Below are 20054 nucleotides of genomic sequence, written 5' to 3'. Positions count from 1 at the left end.
CATACATCTGTTAAACTTATGCTAACCTCAATAATTAACTTTTTATGACTAGTCACTGATTTTTATAAAATTATCCATTTGTCTCTGTGGAGAGCTAATTCTTTAATCATACAATATTTGTTATATTATTAATTTTTTTTCATATATTCTATCCCTTTTATCTTGTCTTTTATAAAATGTTACCTTTTCCATGTTTTTTTTTCTGTATATATTTAATTCAGGTATAAAAAAATGCTGGCAAAGGATTCCAAACTATCTGTGATGTTGACCCTTACATTCAAGAACATTTTTAAATGGATATAATATAATAAAATTAAATTATCAATAAGATTTAGTTCTAAACAAAAGTTATTACTTAGCTTTTATGACTTAAAAAAATCAAACAATATTTAGTGATATGACGTTAATCATTTTATTAATCTAAATAAATGAAAATAAACATTTTTGAATATCATTATTAAATAAAAGTGATTAATGACAATAATCATTAATAAAAATAATATTTTCATTTGGTTTGGCTAACCAAGAACAGAAAGCAGATTGTATCCTCAATTGCAAAAAAGATCAAAAAGTTCAATAAAAAATTTTAGTTTAATTTGACTTCCTTGTTCAAATGACATTTTCACGAAAATTAAAGTTTTCATTAAAATTAAAACTGAGAAAAAAAATTCTTAGTAAAAAATGTTGGGTCCTAGATGGGTCAGTTTAGCAATAATGTTTTTATTATAAAATATCCTATATTTAGAGTATAATTAATAAAATAATTAGGGTCCAAATTGGACTCTTTTCTTGAAAAGAGCTACCTGATGTAACATTTTTAAAAATAGCTGCAACTTGAAAAAATCAAATAATTTTTTAATTTCTTAAGTCAGGACTCATGGGGGCCTCTTTTTATAAAAGTTCCCATGTTGTACATTTTAACATTAGCTACAGTTCAATTTCAATCTTGAAAATTAAGTTTAAAAACATGTATATTTTTAGTACAGGCCATTGATTTCCCTTGTTATTTGGAGCTTAAGAGTTTATTTATTGGAGTGATTATTTACTTCATGTAGAATACATTTTAGTGCTTAGATTATATCACCTTAGAATGTCTGCAGCGAAATGTATGTCTTATTTCATTTTAACAAAAAATGTTTTAAATAAATTGAATAAAAACAGTGAATGGTAACAAAACTATTTGAACTTGTACTACCATGGCATTGGAAATGTATAGAATTATGAATTTTCACTATTATTTATTAACAAAGTGGTGTAACTGATTAAAAATAAATTAAAAATATTATATAAAATAAATAATTATGCTGTATATTAATTTAATTTGTTATTATACTGCCTCACAATAGGAGCTATATGCATACATAAATGACCAATTCAAATAATACATTAGTTCAGTAATACTTTACATGCAAAAAAAGATGGCTAAATTAAGTATCCATGTGAGATATGAAAAAATATTTTTCTTATAACTTGACAAAAAATAATATTGTCATATTATAATAAAGTAAAGAAGTCTCAAATTTAATTACCTTAAAATTTGTGAAGGTAAACTTCAGCCACTGAAAGTTGAGAATTATTATTTCTTGTACAACATTATATCTTATTACTGTTTTTAAATTACTTATAAAAATAAACAAATATATATGTAAATTTATAATAATTTCTTTAACTCATAAACTAAGATAAAATTTTACAGAATCTCTAAAGAACATTTTCATGATCCTTAATGATTTTATCAACTGAAATTAAATCAATTAGAAAAACAACTAATCAATAAACTAAATAATAAGATTCTAAATAAGTAATTAATAAATTCTTGACAATGATTAATCTGATTTCAGAGAGGTAAAAATGGAAACTGAAATACCTTCATGGCTGACAAAAGATTACATAAAGACTGCATTGGAAAACACCAAAAGAACATCTAACATTATATCACTTGAAAACATGAAAATAAATATGCCAATAACAAAAGGTGATAATTATGTATGTACGGTATATAGAGTGATAGCAGAATATAAAGCAAAAAATGAAAATGATTTATTAAAAATTACTCTGATTATTAAGGCACCCCATGAAGGTGGAATTTTTTCAGAATTTGGTCTTTATGAAAAAGAGGTTCTTGTTTATAATGAATTGTTACCAAAATTCAAATTATTATTTTGTGATAAATGGGAGGATTTAACAGCAGAGTCATTTTATTCCATGAAAGACAATGCGATAATTTTAGAGGATTTAAAGAACAAAGGTTATGTAATGGCCGAAAGAATGAAACAATTAAATCTTGAAGAAAGCAAAGTAGCTTTATCAAGTTTAGCTAAATTTCATGCAGCGTCAGTAAAATTATATGAAATAGAACCTAATGTAATAAAAAAGGTAGCTAAAGAACTTTTATTCAATGAAGAAATAAAGGAAACTATGTTTCCCTTCATAAAAATTGCTTTTAAAAGTGCTGTAGAAGCATTAGAAAATCAGCCTGAATTAAGGAAGTATATCCAAAAAATAAACCATTATGGAGAAAATGTGTGGAATGTTCTAGCTGAATTAATTAAACCAAAAGAAGGTGATTTCAATGTATTAAATCATGGTGATTTTTGGACTAATAATATGATGTTAAAATATGTCAATAATGAACCAGTCAACGCTATACTTATTGATTTTCAAATGTGTCGATACACGTCGCTTGCATTTGATTTAATATATTTTATGATTTCAAGTGTTCAAGAAGATATTAGAACAAAACAATATGATAAACTTCTAGATATTTACTTAGAAAAATTGAATCAAAATCTTGAAATATTTGGCAGTAAAAAAAGACTCGATAAAAGAGAATTAAATAAAGCAATTGAAGAACGAAAATTTTTCGCTCCATTTGTCACTTTAGTATTTTTACCCACGCTGCTAGCTAATCCAGATAAGTGTGAAATCATAGATTACAAAGAAATGACCCAAGAAGATCTTAAGAATATTGAAAATAATACAGCTTTGTCAAGTAATTACAAAAATGAAAACTACTTGAAACTACTACCAAAACTTTTAGAAGAATTTGATAAAAAAGGATTATTTCTAAGAAGGTAATAACTGTAACTTAAGAACTAAACTTAAAAACTTTTGTGTTAAAATTCTGCAAGATTTTTATCATGTACAAAGTACTCATTTATCTAATCGGTAAGGTAAGTACAAAAATTAAAATAATAAGTAAATAAATGCTTGATAAATAATTTGTTACCTGTTTTAAGTAAGGAAAAAGAAATAAAAATTGGAATATCTTCATCGCTTATGAAAAATTACATAAAAACTGATCGGATAACACCAAAAATACATCCAACCAATTTTTTGTGTTTGTTTATACATACACTTGCCATGGACACACTTCAACTTCTATTGAGTTGAAAATAATTATGACTATGGGTGGAAAATAATAAAAGAACATTCTGTAATGATATTTGCATAAACCTGGAAAAATGATCATTTTTTTAGTTCTGCGATAAGATAATCTGAATTAAAATTTAATAAAACAAAGTTTAAAGTGATCCAGAAAAAATTTTTTTTTTTAAGTTTTTAGTTATTTTAAAATTAATGATTTAAAAATCATTCTCATCTATCTCTATGATAAGGTTCAAAATATTACCAGCTAATAAAATATCATGTACAAAAAATATTACTCTGTCGCCAGGACAGAGCGGTAGCAAATTGGCCTTTCATCTGAAAGTCCTAGATTCCCAATAAGGCAGACATTTTTCAAATGAAATGCAAAATTTTCATAGTTTCACTTCACATTCCCACAGGTCAACTTCAAGTTTACTTTAAGTTTATTAAAAGATAATAATAATATGACAAAATATCTTAAGTTTGTACGTTAGAAGAGAACTAAAAGATAAAATATATGTATAAATATGATTTCCATGATTACAGAAGATGTTATTACCCTCCAATCTGCTTGTAAGTTTGAAAACTGTTATCACTTACAATTTTTCATTTGGAGTAAGTTAATAATAAAATTCATTTCAATACCTTAGAAAAACAAAAAGTAAAAAAATAAAATTTATATGGATAGACACTTTTTTGAATATTTGTCAATAATTGTTGAAATAATGGTATTATCTCTAATGATATTCTTTACTAATGAACTTTAAAATAGTCTTTAGTAAGTTTATTTTAAAATCCTATCAAGTTTATTACACCACTTCACCCTCACGCAATTCCTTATAAAATGTTTAATCATAATAAAATAAATATCTCCCTATTACACAAATTACCATCACAAAATTTCACATATGTAATTTAAATGGTTCCTGTGATTTTAAGCAAAGTAGAAGGCAAGATATATATATACACAGAGGCATTTTTAAGCTAAATACAATTACTGAAATATAACTCTAGTAGCAAAAGAATTTTTAATAAATAATAACATATAATTATAACACAAGAATGATCTTGTACAATACGTAGTGTCAAATTTTCTTTTCTTTTTATTTTAACATTAAATCATTTTATTTCTAAAAAAATGTGGTAATTGTAAAAGATTTAAAGTGTTATGTAATTGCTGAAAGAAATTTTAAAGAATTCAAAGTAGCTTTAGATCAGCTGATTTTGATGTCAAGAGTTGTAAGGTTTAATCCTAATAAACGTAGTTGCTTTTGTTTGGATTTGGATACTAAATCATGGATACTGGTGTTCTTTGGTGGTTGGGTTAAAATTAGCCAAATATCTCAGGAATAGTTGGCCTGAGTCTGTTGAAGACTACATATTTACCGACACATTCAAACAGATATTGATTAGTTGCTAATGACATTAATTGTATATAAATAAAAATATTTAAAAAAAATAGTATAGATAAATCTCTTATGGCTTTAATATTTAAAATTGAATGAAACAAGCTGATATGATAAAAAAGGTTAAAAAAGAATTTATATTTAATGATAATATAATGGTTTTCATATGAGTTTATGAAAAGTACTTTTAAAAGTGCTACAAAATAATTTAAAAATTAGACAGATTTAAGGAAATATATAGAATCAATAAAGCAGTCCAGAGGCTGTGGGATATTTTGGTTGTAATAAATAAACCTAAAGAGTTTATCTTAATGTTCTGAATCACCAAGATTATTACTCAAATAAGATGATGTTTTAATATGTTGACAATAATCCAATTGATGTAAAACTTGATTTCCTTGTTTGTTGAAGTACATCACCAGCAGTATTTGAAGTAATATACTACATGAATTCAAGTGTTTAAGACAATACAAAAATTATAAAAATGTAATTAATTTTTTAATATTATTTAGAAAAATTAAATGAATATTTTGAAACTGAGAGTAAACAAATTACTATATAAAGCAATTGAAGAACAAGAATATTTTTTTTATGGTTACAATAGCCTTCTTGTTACTCTTATTGTTAGTAAAACCAAAAAGCAAGATATTTTTAGACTTAATGAAATGAAACAAGAAGAATTAAAACATACTCCAAGTATTAATGCGATATCAAATTATTTGAAATTGTTTTGAAGAATTGCATAAAAAAGGATAGTTATATAGTAATTACAACAGTAAAAAAAAATCGATTGTTATTGCTATATACTATTAGTAACATTATTTTTATCACACACATGAGTGTATGTGTTCACTCATTCACGCATTACAATGCTATTGTGTGAACTAGTGGATGCTTGCATGCTAACATTAAACACATACAACCCATATACTCAAATGTGTGGTTGAATTTTCCCACAGTTTGCATAGAGCTTAAAATTAGATTCTTTCTCGGTGATAAGGTTAATAATTATTACTCTTGCTTTCTTATCAAACTTTACAACTTTCTGTAATGACTTGTAAAATCCATAAAATGTTATAAAATAAAACACAAACTGGTCTCTGGCAGCACTTAATATTTATTTTACAGTACTGTATTATAAAACATAGATAAAAGATTAAACTCTAAAACTACGTTACAACTATTAAAAAAAAATTGAATAACCATAGTCTTTTAAAGATTTATCCACTGCTTTTGAATTAAAAGTTGGAACAGCAGTTGTTGGTAACCTCCTTCACAAGGTGGAAGTGTCTTATTCTTTTATCTGAAGACCCAGATTCCTGATCAAGGATAACATTTTTCATACAGTAGAAAAAAAATTTTTCCATTCCGTATTTACTTTCTTAAGCTTCATACGTATAAGGTTAATTAATTTTTTAAAACACAAAGAAATTACTGGCCTAATAATATATTTAAGAAAACATTTATAAAAAATTTTAAGCTGACAGATTGAGAATATGAATTTTGAAAATTTTATAAAACTGATCTCTTTATGGGTATCTTAAGCTGCAACCTTTTACTAATGTTTGAAATTGGATCTCATTCTTGTAATGTCTCGCTTAGAGCAAAATAATAAAAAAATAATAATTCTATTGATTTAACTTTTTAGTAAGAGTGGTAAGCAGTTAAAGAAATTCATTACATGTAAATTAAATATTTAAACTATGTTTCATACATTTTAAAAAGGATTGTTGTTTTTGAAAAAGCAAGGAATATTGGACTGCCAGCTTATTCACTTTAGCATCGCTTAATGGACTGGCAAAGGAAGAAAGTATATAAAAAAAGGAAAAAGCTGATGAACTTGCAATCCTACCTTTCATACTGGTACATTAAAGTAGATATTATACACTTCACAGATGATAAAAAAACAAACTCCATATATTTTCACTCAATTCTATGGACACTGGAAACCTTGGAGTATCATATTGTTAACAACCTTCATACCTACCTGCAACAGCTCATATCTTTCCATATTTACCACATTCAGTCATAAATTATAGAATCATGTTTTTATAGAATAAACAAGAGTATGACTGTAAAATCAGCACAAAATTTATCCTCTGTGTCAGGTATTCTATTTTCAGGTTATCACTAAACATAATGAAAAACAAATAAAATGTATTAGGACATTAATACAAAAGTTTTCCTGATAAGGATGTATATCTGGGGTTTGTAAAAATCTCCATCTGATGAGATTTAAATCCAGAATCTTTTAAAAGACTAAGATTATTTTATTTTTATCTGTAAAAATTCCTAGAAAATTTCAAGTTTACCATACTCCATCCAAATAGGCTTTCCATTACCAAATCTGAAGCGTAAGTAAACTTACAATATCTAAATAGGCTTACTATTTTCAAAATAGAAGTGAAAGTAAACTTACAAATAAAATTAAAAATTTTACAAAATTTTTAATGTAATAAAACCTACAAAAACAATAATATCGCAAACAACAACCACCGTATTATTAAAAATAATTTAATAGGTAAAATATACAACCTGAATAAAATCTTATCACTTTGAAACGTTAAGAGAACAGTGGGAGAGTCTTAACACCGTATCACCTTTCGTTTCAGCCTAATCATTAATTAAAAATTGATTAAATTTGTCACGACTGTGTTTTACATGTTCCAGGAGTTTCAAACTGTTTTCTTCAAAGTGGGCATTTTTTGATTGTAGCCATAAAGCAATTTCTTGTTTCCTCCATGAACTGTTTGGAATATTTTCCAGTTTTACTCAATGGTATGGAGCTTTGTCTATTACAACAATACATACTGTTTTCCAGTAATAATGACAATACTTTTTCAAACCACTTCCTAAAAATATCTCTGTTCATGTCATTGTGGTAGTCTCCAGATTTTTTGGATTCAAAATGCCCCCTCTAAAAATCCATTTTCATTGCCAATATGTACTGCAATTAATCGCTTTCCTTTATTTTTTGAAGGTTGCAGGCCCCTGCTTAATCTGACAGAAATGCTGTTGTTTACCGATGTAACTGTCGTATCACACCAAATTCTTGAAGTGATGTGGGGCCTTCATTTACCCACGTCTCATCCAAATAAAATATATTTCTACCCGTTTTTCTATAATTTGCTATTTTTTTTTTTAATAATTGCGCCGCCAAATTATGATCTCTTCTCGATCAACAATTGACTTTTTTTTTATTTTTTTTAATAAATTTAAAACCCATCGACAACAATAATTTGTAAAAACTAGTGTGTTCAATCTTTAGTAAACTCTTGTCACAGTTTATCAGAGATAGCAATTTGTAAGGTTGATATTTCATTTCGAAAAAATTAATTATGTATAGTCAATCTTATTACATTTTTGTCAAATTCATCCCATTTGCCTAGCAGCACAGGTTTTTCACGTTTTCTATTTTTAACAGGAGTTTCTACCTTTCCTTACCTATTTATTTCAATACGTAATCTATTAATACTACTAATCGCCACACTAGTTAATTAAGAAGTAAGTTTCTGTACTTCCTTTTTAACCAACGTAGGATTTTTCTCCAGCAATTGGTTGAATACGTTTAAACGTATTTCTTTTTCATCACTTCGCAAATGTTTCCCTTTTCAAAAATGTTCCTGAATTATCAGCCATATCGATAAACTATTCGAATACACATGCATACAAGCTAATCAAACTATCAAATCTCACAATATCAGTAATAATCGCACAGTAATCACACAATAACCGAATATACGCACACGTAAACCAAAAAAAGTACTGAATCACAGAACTAGAATCAAAATAAAATTAAAATTAACCAGTATGGAATAACATAATTTATACTGTTATTTTGAAATCAGTGATAAACAACGATGTTTTATTTTTTACATCCGGTAGTTACAACAACTCGGCGCGTACATTAGTGAGCTGTACATACACGCACTATCGCACTCGCAGTTTGTTTATCTCATATTCGTTCTAAGAAAGAACATATTACACTCACTACATTGTTGTCTGTAAGTTGTCGCGTTGTAGTACCTATGATTACGTGTGAGTTTTACGTTATAAAATAATTAGGAAAATCGATGTTGCCGCCGACTCTGAAATACGTAGAGTCATACGTTTATTATACTATCAAAACGTTAAGCCGGCTGAAATTTATAGGCGGTGATAATGTAATGATCGAAATAAACGTCAGAAAAATGGTATGAAAGGTTTAAAAATAACAGAATTAATGAAGAACCTTCGGGGAGACCCTCGATAATCACCGAGGACTTGTTGAAACGCGTCGATGATGAAATCAGAAAAGATGGTTGCTCAAAGATTTCTGACCTGATCCTTCTTTTTCCTGATGTTTCAAGAGCTGTTATTGGTTGCGTTGTTAATGACCACTTGGGCTTCAGAAAGATTTTTGCACGTTGGGTGCCGCACGGAACGTCACTAAAAAATCCGAATGGAATCTGCTTTGGAATTTTTGATGCGTTACACAGAAGAAGGAGATGAGTTCCTTAATTAAATAGTTACAGGCGATGGAACATGGATTTCGTATTACACGACACAGAGAAAACGGCAGTCAAGTGAATGGCATCATCCTCATTCCTCATTCACCAACGAAGGTCAAGCCACAGCCATTTGAAAGAAAACTGATGGCCACACTCTTTTAGAATCAGTTTAGCGTATTGTTGATTGATTTCAGGCAGGTGGAACGACTATAAATGCAGAAGCCTACTGCGAAATTCAAGTAAATTACAGCGCCATTCAAAATCGGCGACGTGGGCGGCTGACCGACGGCGTCGTCCTGCTGCACGATAATGCACGTCCACATGTTGCGGGACCGACACGTGATTTACTATGAACATTTGGATGGGAAATTTACGATCACCCACCATATACTCCGGACATAGCTCCTTCTGATTACCATTTGTTAGGAAATTGAAAGAATTTTTGAGTGATAAGCAATTCTCGCGGGTGACGATGAACTTAAAAACGCTGTTAATCAGTGGCTAAATGGACTGGCGGCAGAAGAATACGACGAAGGTATATTGAAGTTGGTGTATCGTTACGATAAATATCTTAATCCATGTGGCGATTATATACAGAAGTAGTATAAGGTATGTACGAGTAGTTTAAGAGAAACTTATTGTTTTCAGAATATTTTTTTTTTACAATGAAACGGTCTTTACTTTAGAGAAAACCTCTCGTATTACTAATTCTCAGATCATTAAGATATTTACTTATAAACTAACTTTTATCATAAAATTTTGCCACAAAATTTTCCTCTCTCTAATTCATATTAATAATTTATTATTTTAACCAAGAAAATTTTTAACATTCTTCAATAATAATAAACGTTTTTTACATTTCTGATTTCCCATTGTATTATAAGTACCATATGATTTTGTGAAAATGACCACTCTCAAAACTATATTTTTTAAACTATACGTACATTCTAAGTGCAAATTTATGGACGGCTTTCTCTTTTCTTGTCAATAAGTAGGTTACATTATTAATTTTATAAAAAACTAGGAAAATACAATAGAAAAAATTAGTAACTAACCAAAATTATGTTTTATATTATACAAAATGAGGAAGGTTAAAAAAATTCTGCGAATATTGCGTCATTATATCTGAACAATGCAATTAAACATGGCCTTCCATTAAAAAATAAACGCTACATTCAAGGATACGCGGTTACGATGATCGACCTTTTTGACGTTACCGAGTTCACATCATAGCCTACTTTCCTGGTTGTACGTGTTTGTTAGTTATTCGTTTTGGGCGGGATTGTCCTTCCAATTCGTTAATTTATCACAGTTATTTAGAACCATATATAGTATAGAAATTTCGTTGTATCGTGTATACAATTTTTTTTGTCTGGATAACTTTTAAGTGTGTGTCTTTATCATTCGTGTTATTACAAATTTACGTGTAGTTTTTTAAAAATTTATTGTTTTATAAGTACTGTGAACAGTAACAAGTCGTTTTGATTAATAATTCATTGATATATTTATTTTTTAAAAGGAATAAATCACGTATCATGTAAGTTATAATTATTTTATTTATTTTGTGTAATATACAATTGTTTGTTTAATAATTTATTAATATATCATCTAGTCCACAATATTACGATATATTAATATATATACGAAATAATAATATTTCGTATTAATGGATTATGTTTTCAAGGGGCATTTAAAATAGAATATAAATATAAAAGAAAAGTAATAAAATAATTTATTTATTTATTTTGTTTTTTGTGCAACAGAACAGCTTTACAAAGCCTTCATATGTTGCACAGTATTACATGAAAATATATACAATAGTTACAATATCTATAAACAGTTATAAGTAACAATTCATATATTAGTTGAAAATACAATATTTAAATACATAAATTTCGGAATACAATAATAAAAAACAATTATAAATTAATGATTTAGATTTAAGAATTACTAAATAATATTTGCAGTAAATTTATCGTTGTCGACAGCGTTGAAATCTTTTTAGAAATTATTTATTTTTTTAAGAATCTGAATTGTCGCAAATGAAATACTATGTACAAATAAAATAAATCTTACAATATTAAAGGAATTATTAATGCAACTTAAGACAAGCTTTTTTATTTTTATGAAAGGATTATTGTAAAAATCATCCCCGACAAGTATTTTTTGCATTTTATTTAAGTTGGAATTTAGGTCTAATATTTCTTTAGTTTGTGAAATGATCGGAATTTTTTTCATTTGATGCTTATGTTTTTTTTTTTAATTTTTATAAAAGGATTGTTAATTGAAATTGCTCTTTTTTTAATTTTCACTTTTTGTTTGTAAATATTGAACACACATTAAAATTATTATTTTTTTTGATTGCAACATAATTTGCAATATAAACATAACATTAGTTTGTAAGTACTGATGTCATATAGAGTGATGCCATCTCACAAATGGGTTACGACATATTCTAATACCAAACATTACAAAGTTCTTCATTGACAATAATATTTATTTTAATTCTAATTATTTAGGATGTGGACGAACTCTTGAGTCAATATATTAAAGTTGGTTTTACAGTACTAAATGAAAATATTTAATAACATTTTGATCTTAATTTTTAGTAATTATTTTTCTATTATATATTATATTTTAATATAATATTATATTATATTTTAATTAATATTATATTTTCAAACTCCTGGAAAGATCTTAACGGTTTTTCAAAACACAAAAGTGTGTTGTCAGATCTTGGCTATTCATGTACAACTCAAATTTTGTATATAAAAAAAAAATGAAACATTCATGTGTTTATAATCACAAATTTATATCTGTGATTAAAAGACCATTTATATAAAAAAATAATTTAATTGTAGACTTAATTATAGACTCTATCAAATCGGACAACATAATTCAGCATACTACTTCGACTAACAAAAAAAAAAAAAAACTTTATATGTACATTGCCACTTTTAATAAATCACCAACCATTTCAAACATCTTTCCCTGATCACTTCAAAAAAAAAAACTGAATTTTCTATATCTTTAAATAGTGTACAAATAATATGTGCTCAAATAATTTCTATTAATTGCCCAGAAAAATTCTTGGAGAAATCTTTTCTTTCAATTTTATGCGTGAACTAGCAAACCTACTCATACCTGAAGTAATAATTTAGATGGTGCAATAGTATGTATTAATACGAATAAAATGTTTGTATATACATACACATATAAAATATTAGGAAAATGAATCTACTCATATATTACATTAGCGATTCCTAAAGGTGCTGAAAAAGCAACCTTGAAGGATATGTAAAGTTCATGGGGAAGAAGGTACAAATCAGTGAAAGAGTTGATAGTAAAGATTCAGTGACTGTATTTGGAATAAAATTATTAGAAATTCAAATATTTTTAAACTTACATGACTTCCCAGACACACCAAGAAGGTGGTCACGTATGACTGAAAGTAGGAGTATCACAAAATAATTTTTAAGACCAAACAGATGAAAGATTAAAGTTTTATTTCTTTTATTATGCATAGAATACAAACTGAAAAAATATAAAGATTTTTAAAATTATACATCATTGAATAATACAACAAACGGATGGTCTGGTAATAATAGAAAAAACTAAATTATAAGAAACGCAAAGTAGTTACGTCAAGTTTAATTTAATTTCATGCGGTTTCAATAAAGTTATACAAAACAAAGTCTCGTATACAAAAAAACCGTTGCTAAAGAAATATCTTCAGAAAGAGGAGAAAGAATTTTATAAAAAATAAATTTTAAATTAGACCAGATTTAAGGAAGTAGCAAAACCGTCAAAATATAAATTATATCCAGCTCGGAAAGTGACACTTTCATTCAGTTCACTGCAGGAGCTGGCTGTATAGTGATAATCATTACGCTCAGAGAAGGAAATTCTGATTGATGTTTCTTGTATCTGCAGCTGCTTTATATACATCTCAGTCACAAAAGACTGGAACGGATAATATAAAGCGACAAATAATGTATCCTCTTTTTAATGAAAAACATACGTTGTATTATATTGCCTCTATTTGGTAAGATATCAAAATTTAAAAAGTCAAAACAATACAATGAATTTTTCAATATTTATTTACAAAAAATAAATCTACATCTTGAAATATTTGACAGTAAAAAAATACTTAATAAAATTGAATTAAAGAGCTATTTTAGAATGAAAACATTTTTCTGCATTTCTTAAAATAGTCACGTACAAATGTACTTGACTTGCCTGCCAATGACTCAAGAAATTAAAGAATATTGAAAATAATAGTTTTATCTCTATTTACTGCCTTAAAAATTATTTCAAGTTACAAAGTTATATCAATTTTAGAATTTGAAGACTGATAAAAATAAGATGGTTCTTACAAAGATCATAAATAATTAATGCATAAATCATTATATATTTTAAAACAAATTGTAAGTGTTATTGAAAACATTATGTAACACACAAATATTGGAAAGTACTATCAGTACACACACACACACACGTATACACACATATATACATACACATGTGAACATATATATATATATATATACATACACATGTGAACATATATATATATATATATATATATATATATATATATATATACACAGACACATACAAATGTACATACATACATACGTGAACTTTCTTGACATTTACAGGTAGTTTAAAATTAGAAGTTAAATGTTTCCTACAGTGATAAAGTTGAAATTTACTTTTTACAGCTATACTTATTTTCTTATAAAAAATAAACTAGTAATAATAATAAAATTATTATTTTTTTTTTCAATTGTGCTCAGTGGGCGCAGATCAAGGGACAGTAGCGGTGATCTCGAAGCACTGAATCCCCCACAACGTGGTTGTGATGATGCTCTGTGATATGAGCGGCTGGAAGAGTGTGTGTGGCCTGATTCATCAGGGAAATTCTCAAGACCAAGAAAGGCGACCTGGATAGTCCTGAGCCAGGTGAAAACTAGGTAGCCTTCTCAGGTTAGGGTAGGAGAACTCGGCCTGAAGTAATGTGTAAAATGGTTCCAGGTCAAGTTCTAGTAGAAAGGGTGGTAGTTTTTGCCGGTAGTCTACTGATGGTGATTTGAGGCCATCAAATTACGCACTCTGTGCGTAAATGAATTTCCAACTCCCCCCTAAAAAAAGTTATTATTATAATACAATATGTATTTATATGGACTCCAGAGTGTGCTGGTATCTTAGGAAATGAAATTGCAGATGAAGTTGCCAAAATGGCACAATTTGTGAGAATACAAGAGAATCCCTATTTACATGGCAGGCATTAGAAATCATCTAACACTATTAGAAACATGTGGAGTAATGAATGCATAACACTAAATAAAAATTAAATGCAATTATAATTGCAAATTACTCTTTGCAAATGAAAGAGCGATGCAAAACTGACTCAGTGGGAATAAATTTTAGTGACCAGATTCTGAATCAGTCACACACAAATAACTAATTCATAACTGTTAACTGATGAACAAAGAACAATGAGCAGGGTATGTGATAAATCTCTTACTATGAAGTATTTACTGGAAGAGTGTACAATATATGGAAACTTTAGAGAGGTACAGATTAAGAAACAATATTGGTGCTGATTTAGAAAATGGCAAAGAAAGAAAAAAATTTGCCTACCTAGAAGCTAGTGAATTACTTTTGCGTTTGTACTAAATCTTCTACAAAAATCAGCAAGTTTTATGTTTGAGTGAGAATTTCCAGTGTGAAGGCCTTTACACGACAACATAGGGGTCTCAAAATTATGTGGTACTGTCAAGACTATTTTGCATAATTTCTTTGAATGTTGAAATGCATTACTGTATATATTCTGTTTTTAAAACAATTGCTAATTTTTTTAATACAAGTAGTACCAATACTGGTAGGATATCACAAATGTATATACCTCACAGCTCATCCATTCCTTCATAAAACTACTCAACCTTGAATTCAGGTGAAGCTCAAGGATAGTAACCTCAATTCTGTTAACTACTATTACTGGTTATTGTACAGGTCTTTTTAAATAAATTACCAAAATGCCAAATGTTAAATTTATTTAAAATTGCTGTATTGGAAACATACCTCATAATAAATATTTATTTTCATTTACTACATTTTTTTGCCCTAAACACATGTCATTAAAAGATTGTTTTTCTATCTGGTCAAAAATGAGACTGAGCTCCCAGTTATACATTTTCTCCAGTAAGTTTTAATTAGTTTCAGAGTGCTCATGTAGAGTTCAGTACTGGCAATTGCAGTCAGAAGTATCTGTAACAACTTGGTCAGGTTTACCAAAGTAGAATGAGAATATTTTAGAACTTTTATAACCACATAATTAAGCTCATTGAAGCAGTCAGCTAGCCCATCATATTTCACGAATATATACTCAAATCTGAATACTATATTAAACAGATAACAATATATAACATATATATATGTATGTATGTATGTGTGTGTGTGTGTGTGTGTGTGTGTAGATAAGATATATCTAACCTGATAATAAAAAACACCAGCCTCCGGTGGTACATGTGGTAGCATCTCGGCCTTTCATCCACAGGTCCCGGGTTTGAATCCTAGTCAGGTATGGCATTTTTAGCTACAAAAATGACCATTCATCTCATTTTCCAAAGCAATTTTTAACAGTGGTCCTGGAGGTGAAAAAAAAGAAAAAAGATAACATGCATTGTTAATTCTAAGTGCATGAGACTGGTTTATTTTGTAGGCAGGCTCGTTCACTCCAATAATCAGGTACTGCTTAGAATTCTTTGTCGTTTTTTTCATTAATATAGTATCTTACAAAAAAACAAGATATTTGTTTTAAGTATTGCAATAATAAAATTATAATTTATGCAAGACTTAAATATCATCAAACTGAAATATACTTTAAAACTGGAAAAGTGTTTCCAGATACTTTTCCACTATTAATGATATCAATCAATTATTCTATTTTTTTATTTTTCAGGACTGAAAACAAATTGGAAAATGAAACACCAGCCTGGATAACAAAAGATTTTATAAGAAAAGCTTTGGAGAATGGTAGTGATTCATCTTCTGATTCTATAATAATTGAAAATATTGATGTAGATTCTCCTGTAGCAAAAGGAAATAATTATGCATGTGAAATATTAAGAGTTAAAGTAGAATATAAAAAGTCAGGTGATGATGAATTATTAAAAACTTCATTAATATTAAAATCATTAACAGAAGCATCAGGGCTAGCTGATTTTATGTTACAACTGGGAATTATTGAAAAAGAAGTTATGATTTATAATGAATTAATACCAAAATATAAATCAGTATTTGGAGACAGATGGGGAGATTTGACACCAAAATCATTTTTTTCTACAGAAAAAAATGTAATAATATTGGAGGATTTAAAATTTAAAGGTTATGAAATGGCTGATAGAATGAAACAATTAAATTTTGAGGAGTGCAAAATTGCTTTTTCAGCATTATCAAAATATCATGCTGCTTCTGTTAAATTATATGAACTGGAACCTGAATTAATAATAAAAGTAGGTAGAGAAGTATTTTATAATAGAGATTTGCCTGTAAGTTTTAGGGAAGATTTAAAGAATTTTTTTAAACCTTTTATACAAGAAGCTACAAAATTGCCAAAAATGCAGAAATATATAAAATATTTAGAAAATTTTGTAAATAAATCTTGGGATATACTTTGTGATATATTTAAATCTAAAGAAGATGAATTTAATGTATTAAATCACGGTGACCTATGGGTTACAAATATGTTATTTAAATATGTTGATAATAAACCCATTGAGGTAAAATTAATCGATTTACAAGTATCAAGATATGCTTCTCCCGGAATCGATATATTATATTTTTTTCACAGTAGTGTTCAAGAAGAAGTTAGAGTTAATAAATATGAAGAACTTCTAAATATTTATTTAAAAGAATTAAATGCAAACCTTGAAATGTTTGGTAGTGAAAAAAGACTTGATAAAATGGAATTAAAAAATGCGATCAACAAAGCAGAATTGTTTACAATTGTTGTTAATATTACTTTGTTACCATTAGTTTTAGCAGATCCCCATAAAACACAAATTTTAGACTTGAAGAATGTCACAATGGATGATTTTAAATCAGCAGAAAATAGTCCGTTGAAAGCGTACTATAATAATGAAAAATGTATGAACTTAGTGACAAAACGCTTTCAAGAATTTGAAGAGAGAGGATTGTTTGAAATGGATTGTTTTAAAGATTAAAATTAAATAAAAATAAAAGTAATTTTTATATAAAAGAAGAACCTCTGTATGACAGTATTATCAAGCAACAGAGATTTATATTCTCAACTTTGAGTGAGCTATAACTCTCTCAAACCTGAGAGAATTACGTATAATAATAATTCTCAAAGACAATGATGTAGTTAATGTAATAGAAATTCGTTTAGAATGTGGCTTATATAAGAGAGAAAGATTTATTTTAGCTTTGACTGCATTTCACGTAACGATAAATATATTGTAATACTTTTCAGTTTTACTAGTTTAAAAAAAATGCTTCCTGATAAATTCAGCTTCTTTATTACAACTAGAGAACTACATTAAACAGCTTCTAGTGTAGTTAATAAAACAACAAGTAACCATATTGGGCCTGTTGATTATTCTGTTAAATTTAAAAAAATTAATTTCCTTAATAAATTTTTATCCATCTCAATATAACTATTCAGACTCCTTTCAGATCCTTATCCTTCTAGTTTATTATTACTTTTACTTTCCTTGTGTCAATTAATAATTTTTTGTGACATTTTTTAATACTTCTGTTGGCCGTCTTTGTAAATTAATTTTTTTTATTCCAGTATTCTTTGGAATATTCGTAACATTATTGTTTACTTATTTCATATAATTTTTGTTGATCATACTTATTCACTTTAATTTATTATTATTATGTCATTTTGTACTAATTTATTATGTTTGTATCAGTAGCATTTTTTTTTAAATTGCCTTTGAACAATATTTTCTCCAATATTTAAACTTAATATTTTTAAGGAATAATGAAATTTGAATACCTACTTTCTTAGTTTATTAACAAATTTCTAAGTGCATTAAACCTTTTGTGGTTTTCAGACCAGCAAGTCATAATTGCTAGATTGTAATCTTAGGTTCATAAAATATAATACGTACATTTAAGTTTAAGTCTCTGTGTCATGTCGACTGTCATAAAGTACACTGAAAATTGTTCAGAAGAAAACCATAAAATTGGTTACAGTAACTTAAAATCCATAGACTGATGGCATCAGCATACATTCACTACACACTATTTACTGAAGGCTGTGCAAAAAATTTCTACAATCCTTAAAAAATAGAATAAAAAGTAATGAAGCTGGAACTACTGTCATGGATTCAGATGGTCTATTTTTAATGTTAAACTGATGATCACTCAGTTATAGTGTTTATTCAAACTTGGAGTTAATTATTTTCTATGATCGAAGACAATGTACAGGTCCAAGTTTAATTGATTGTTATGTTATACATACAAATAATTTAAAAAAAAACTTTTACTGGTTACTGGGTGTTTTTTACTGTTGACCACATAATGTACTAAGTATAAGAAATTACTGTATTTTTCATAAGAGTTCATCAAATACTTTTAATAAAAGTATGTTATAATAATATTTTTTTTATCATACAAATGAACACACAAACAAAGATGCATTAATATGCAATTTAACATAAAATTTGATGTTCTTAAATTTACATTAATTAAGAAAAGTATTATTTAATTACAAATAATTAATTTTTAATAATACATTTGTCAATAATTGTATTATAATTGTTAAATGTCATTTGTTTTACTGGTAATAAATGTTACATAAAATGTTTACAGAGATCACATTTTTACAATTGTTATACTGTTCTCACAGATTATAATGTATACTAGCCAGACAGGGTTCGGTTCATTCGCCTAACTGTCTAGCCAAGCGCCTCCACCTGCTGGACCCTAACACCTTTGTTATCCTCATGGTTGTGAGAATATGTAATATTTTGCAGATATGCAACAAAAAAAAGAATCATTTTACTTCACTATATTCCTTTTACCATGTTAACAGAAATTTAATGAAGTAAAAGGATTTTTGTTTTTTTCTTTAATGAAAATCTTATGTCTCAACACCCAAGTGAGCTAGGGTCTTGATCTATGGCTTAAAACCTTCCCTAGGATAACATGAATGAATCCTGAAAATTTAAAGCAATTGGTTGGTTGGTTCTCACGTGATGCTGTTGTAAAAGGTCAAACAGAAATCTCCACAAACCTTTGCTTGTGAATTACTTATATAAACCAAAAAATAGTGATGCTTTTTATATATGTATGTATATTTTTCCCCCTAGGTACTATAACCTAATATATGTAGGCAAACTAATTTAAGCCAGAAGTCATTCACAAAAGTAATACAAACATTTCCAAGAATAATAAAAATTCCATGATCTTTCATATTACACCTCTAATTACTTTAGAAAACACTTTACCTGAGCCCTTTATTTTGTCTATAAAATAATAACACAAAAAAATTAGATCTTGTTGATCACTGTGGTGGAATGGTAGTGACTCGGCCTTTCATCTGGAGCTCCTGGGTTCATTTGTCAATAATTTTATTACCTTTACTTCAAACCCAGCTCACACAATGATAGAGACTCACAGTTCACTTAATGTACAAGACTACACTTCATTACTCATACATATCATCCTTATTCATACTCTGAAGTATTATCTAAACGGTAGTTACCGGAGGCTAAACAGGAAAAAGAAAGAAAGTTCACTTAATACAATT

The 20054-nt window shown here is 27.7% G+C and overlaps 2 protein-coding genes across 2 annotated transcripts in view; one reads left to right on the top strand and one right to left on the bottom strand.

The window, feature by feature from the left end:
- The window catches only part of LOC142328471 (uncharacterized), a 38812-nt gene extending 19725 nt beyond the window's left edge, over positions 1-19087 (top strand). Inside the window, exons 2-3 of the mRNA XM_075372281.1 lie at positions 1842-3074; positions 16233-19087. Coding sequence (XP_075228396.1) covers positions 1852-3074; positions 16233-17496 — 2487 coding nt within the window. The 5' untranslated portion in view covers positions 1842-1851 and the 3' untranslated portion in view covers positions 17497-19087. The remainder of the gene's footprint in view (positions 1-1841; positions 3075-16232) is intronic.
- The window catches only part of LOC142328065 (metabotropic glutamate receptor 1-like), a 589241-nt gene that overhangs the window by 176622 nt on the left and 392565 nt on the right, over positions 1-20054 (bottom strand). The gene's annotated exons all lie outside the window — the stretch shown is intronic.

Source organism: Lycorma delicatula, chromosome 7, assembly GCF_047948215.1.
Source record: "Lycorma delicatula isolate Av1 chromosome 7, ASM4794821v1, whole genome shotgun sequence".
Lineage (NCBI taxonomy): Eukaryota > Metazoa > Arthropoda > Insecta > Hemiptera > Fulgoridae > Lycorma > Lycorma delicatula.
Note: the sequence above shows the minus strand (reverse complement) of the source record. Positions and strands in the feature narration are given on the sequence as shown.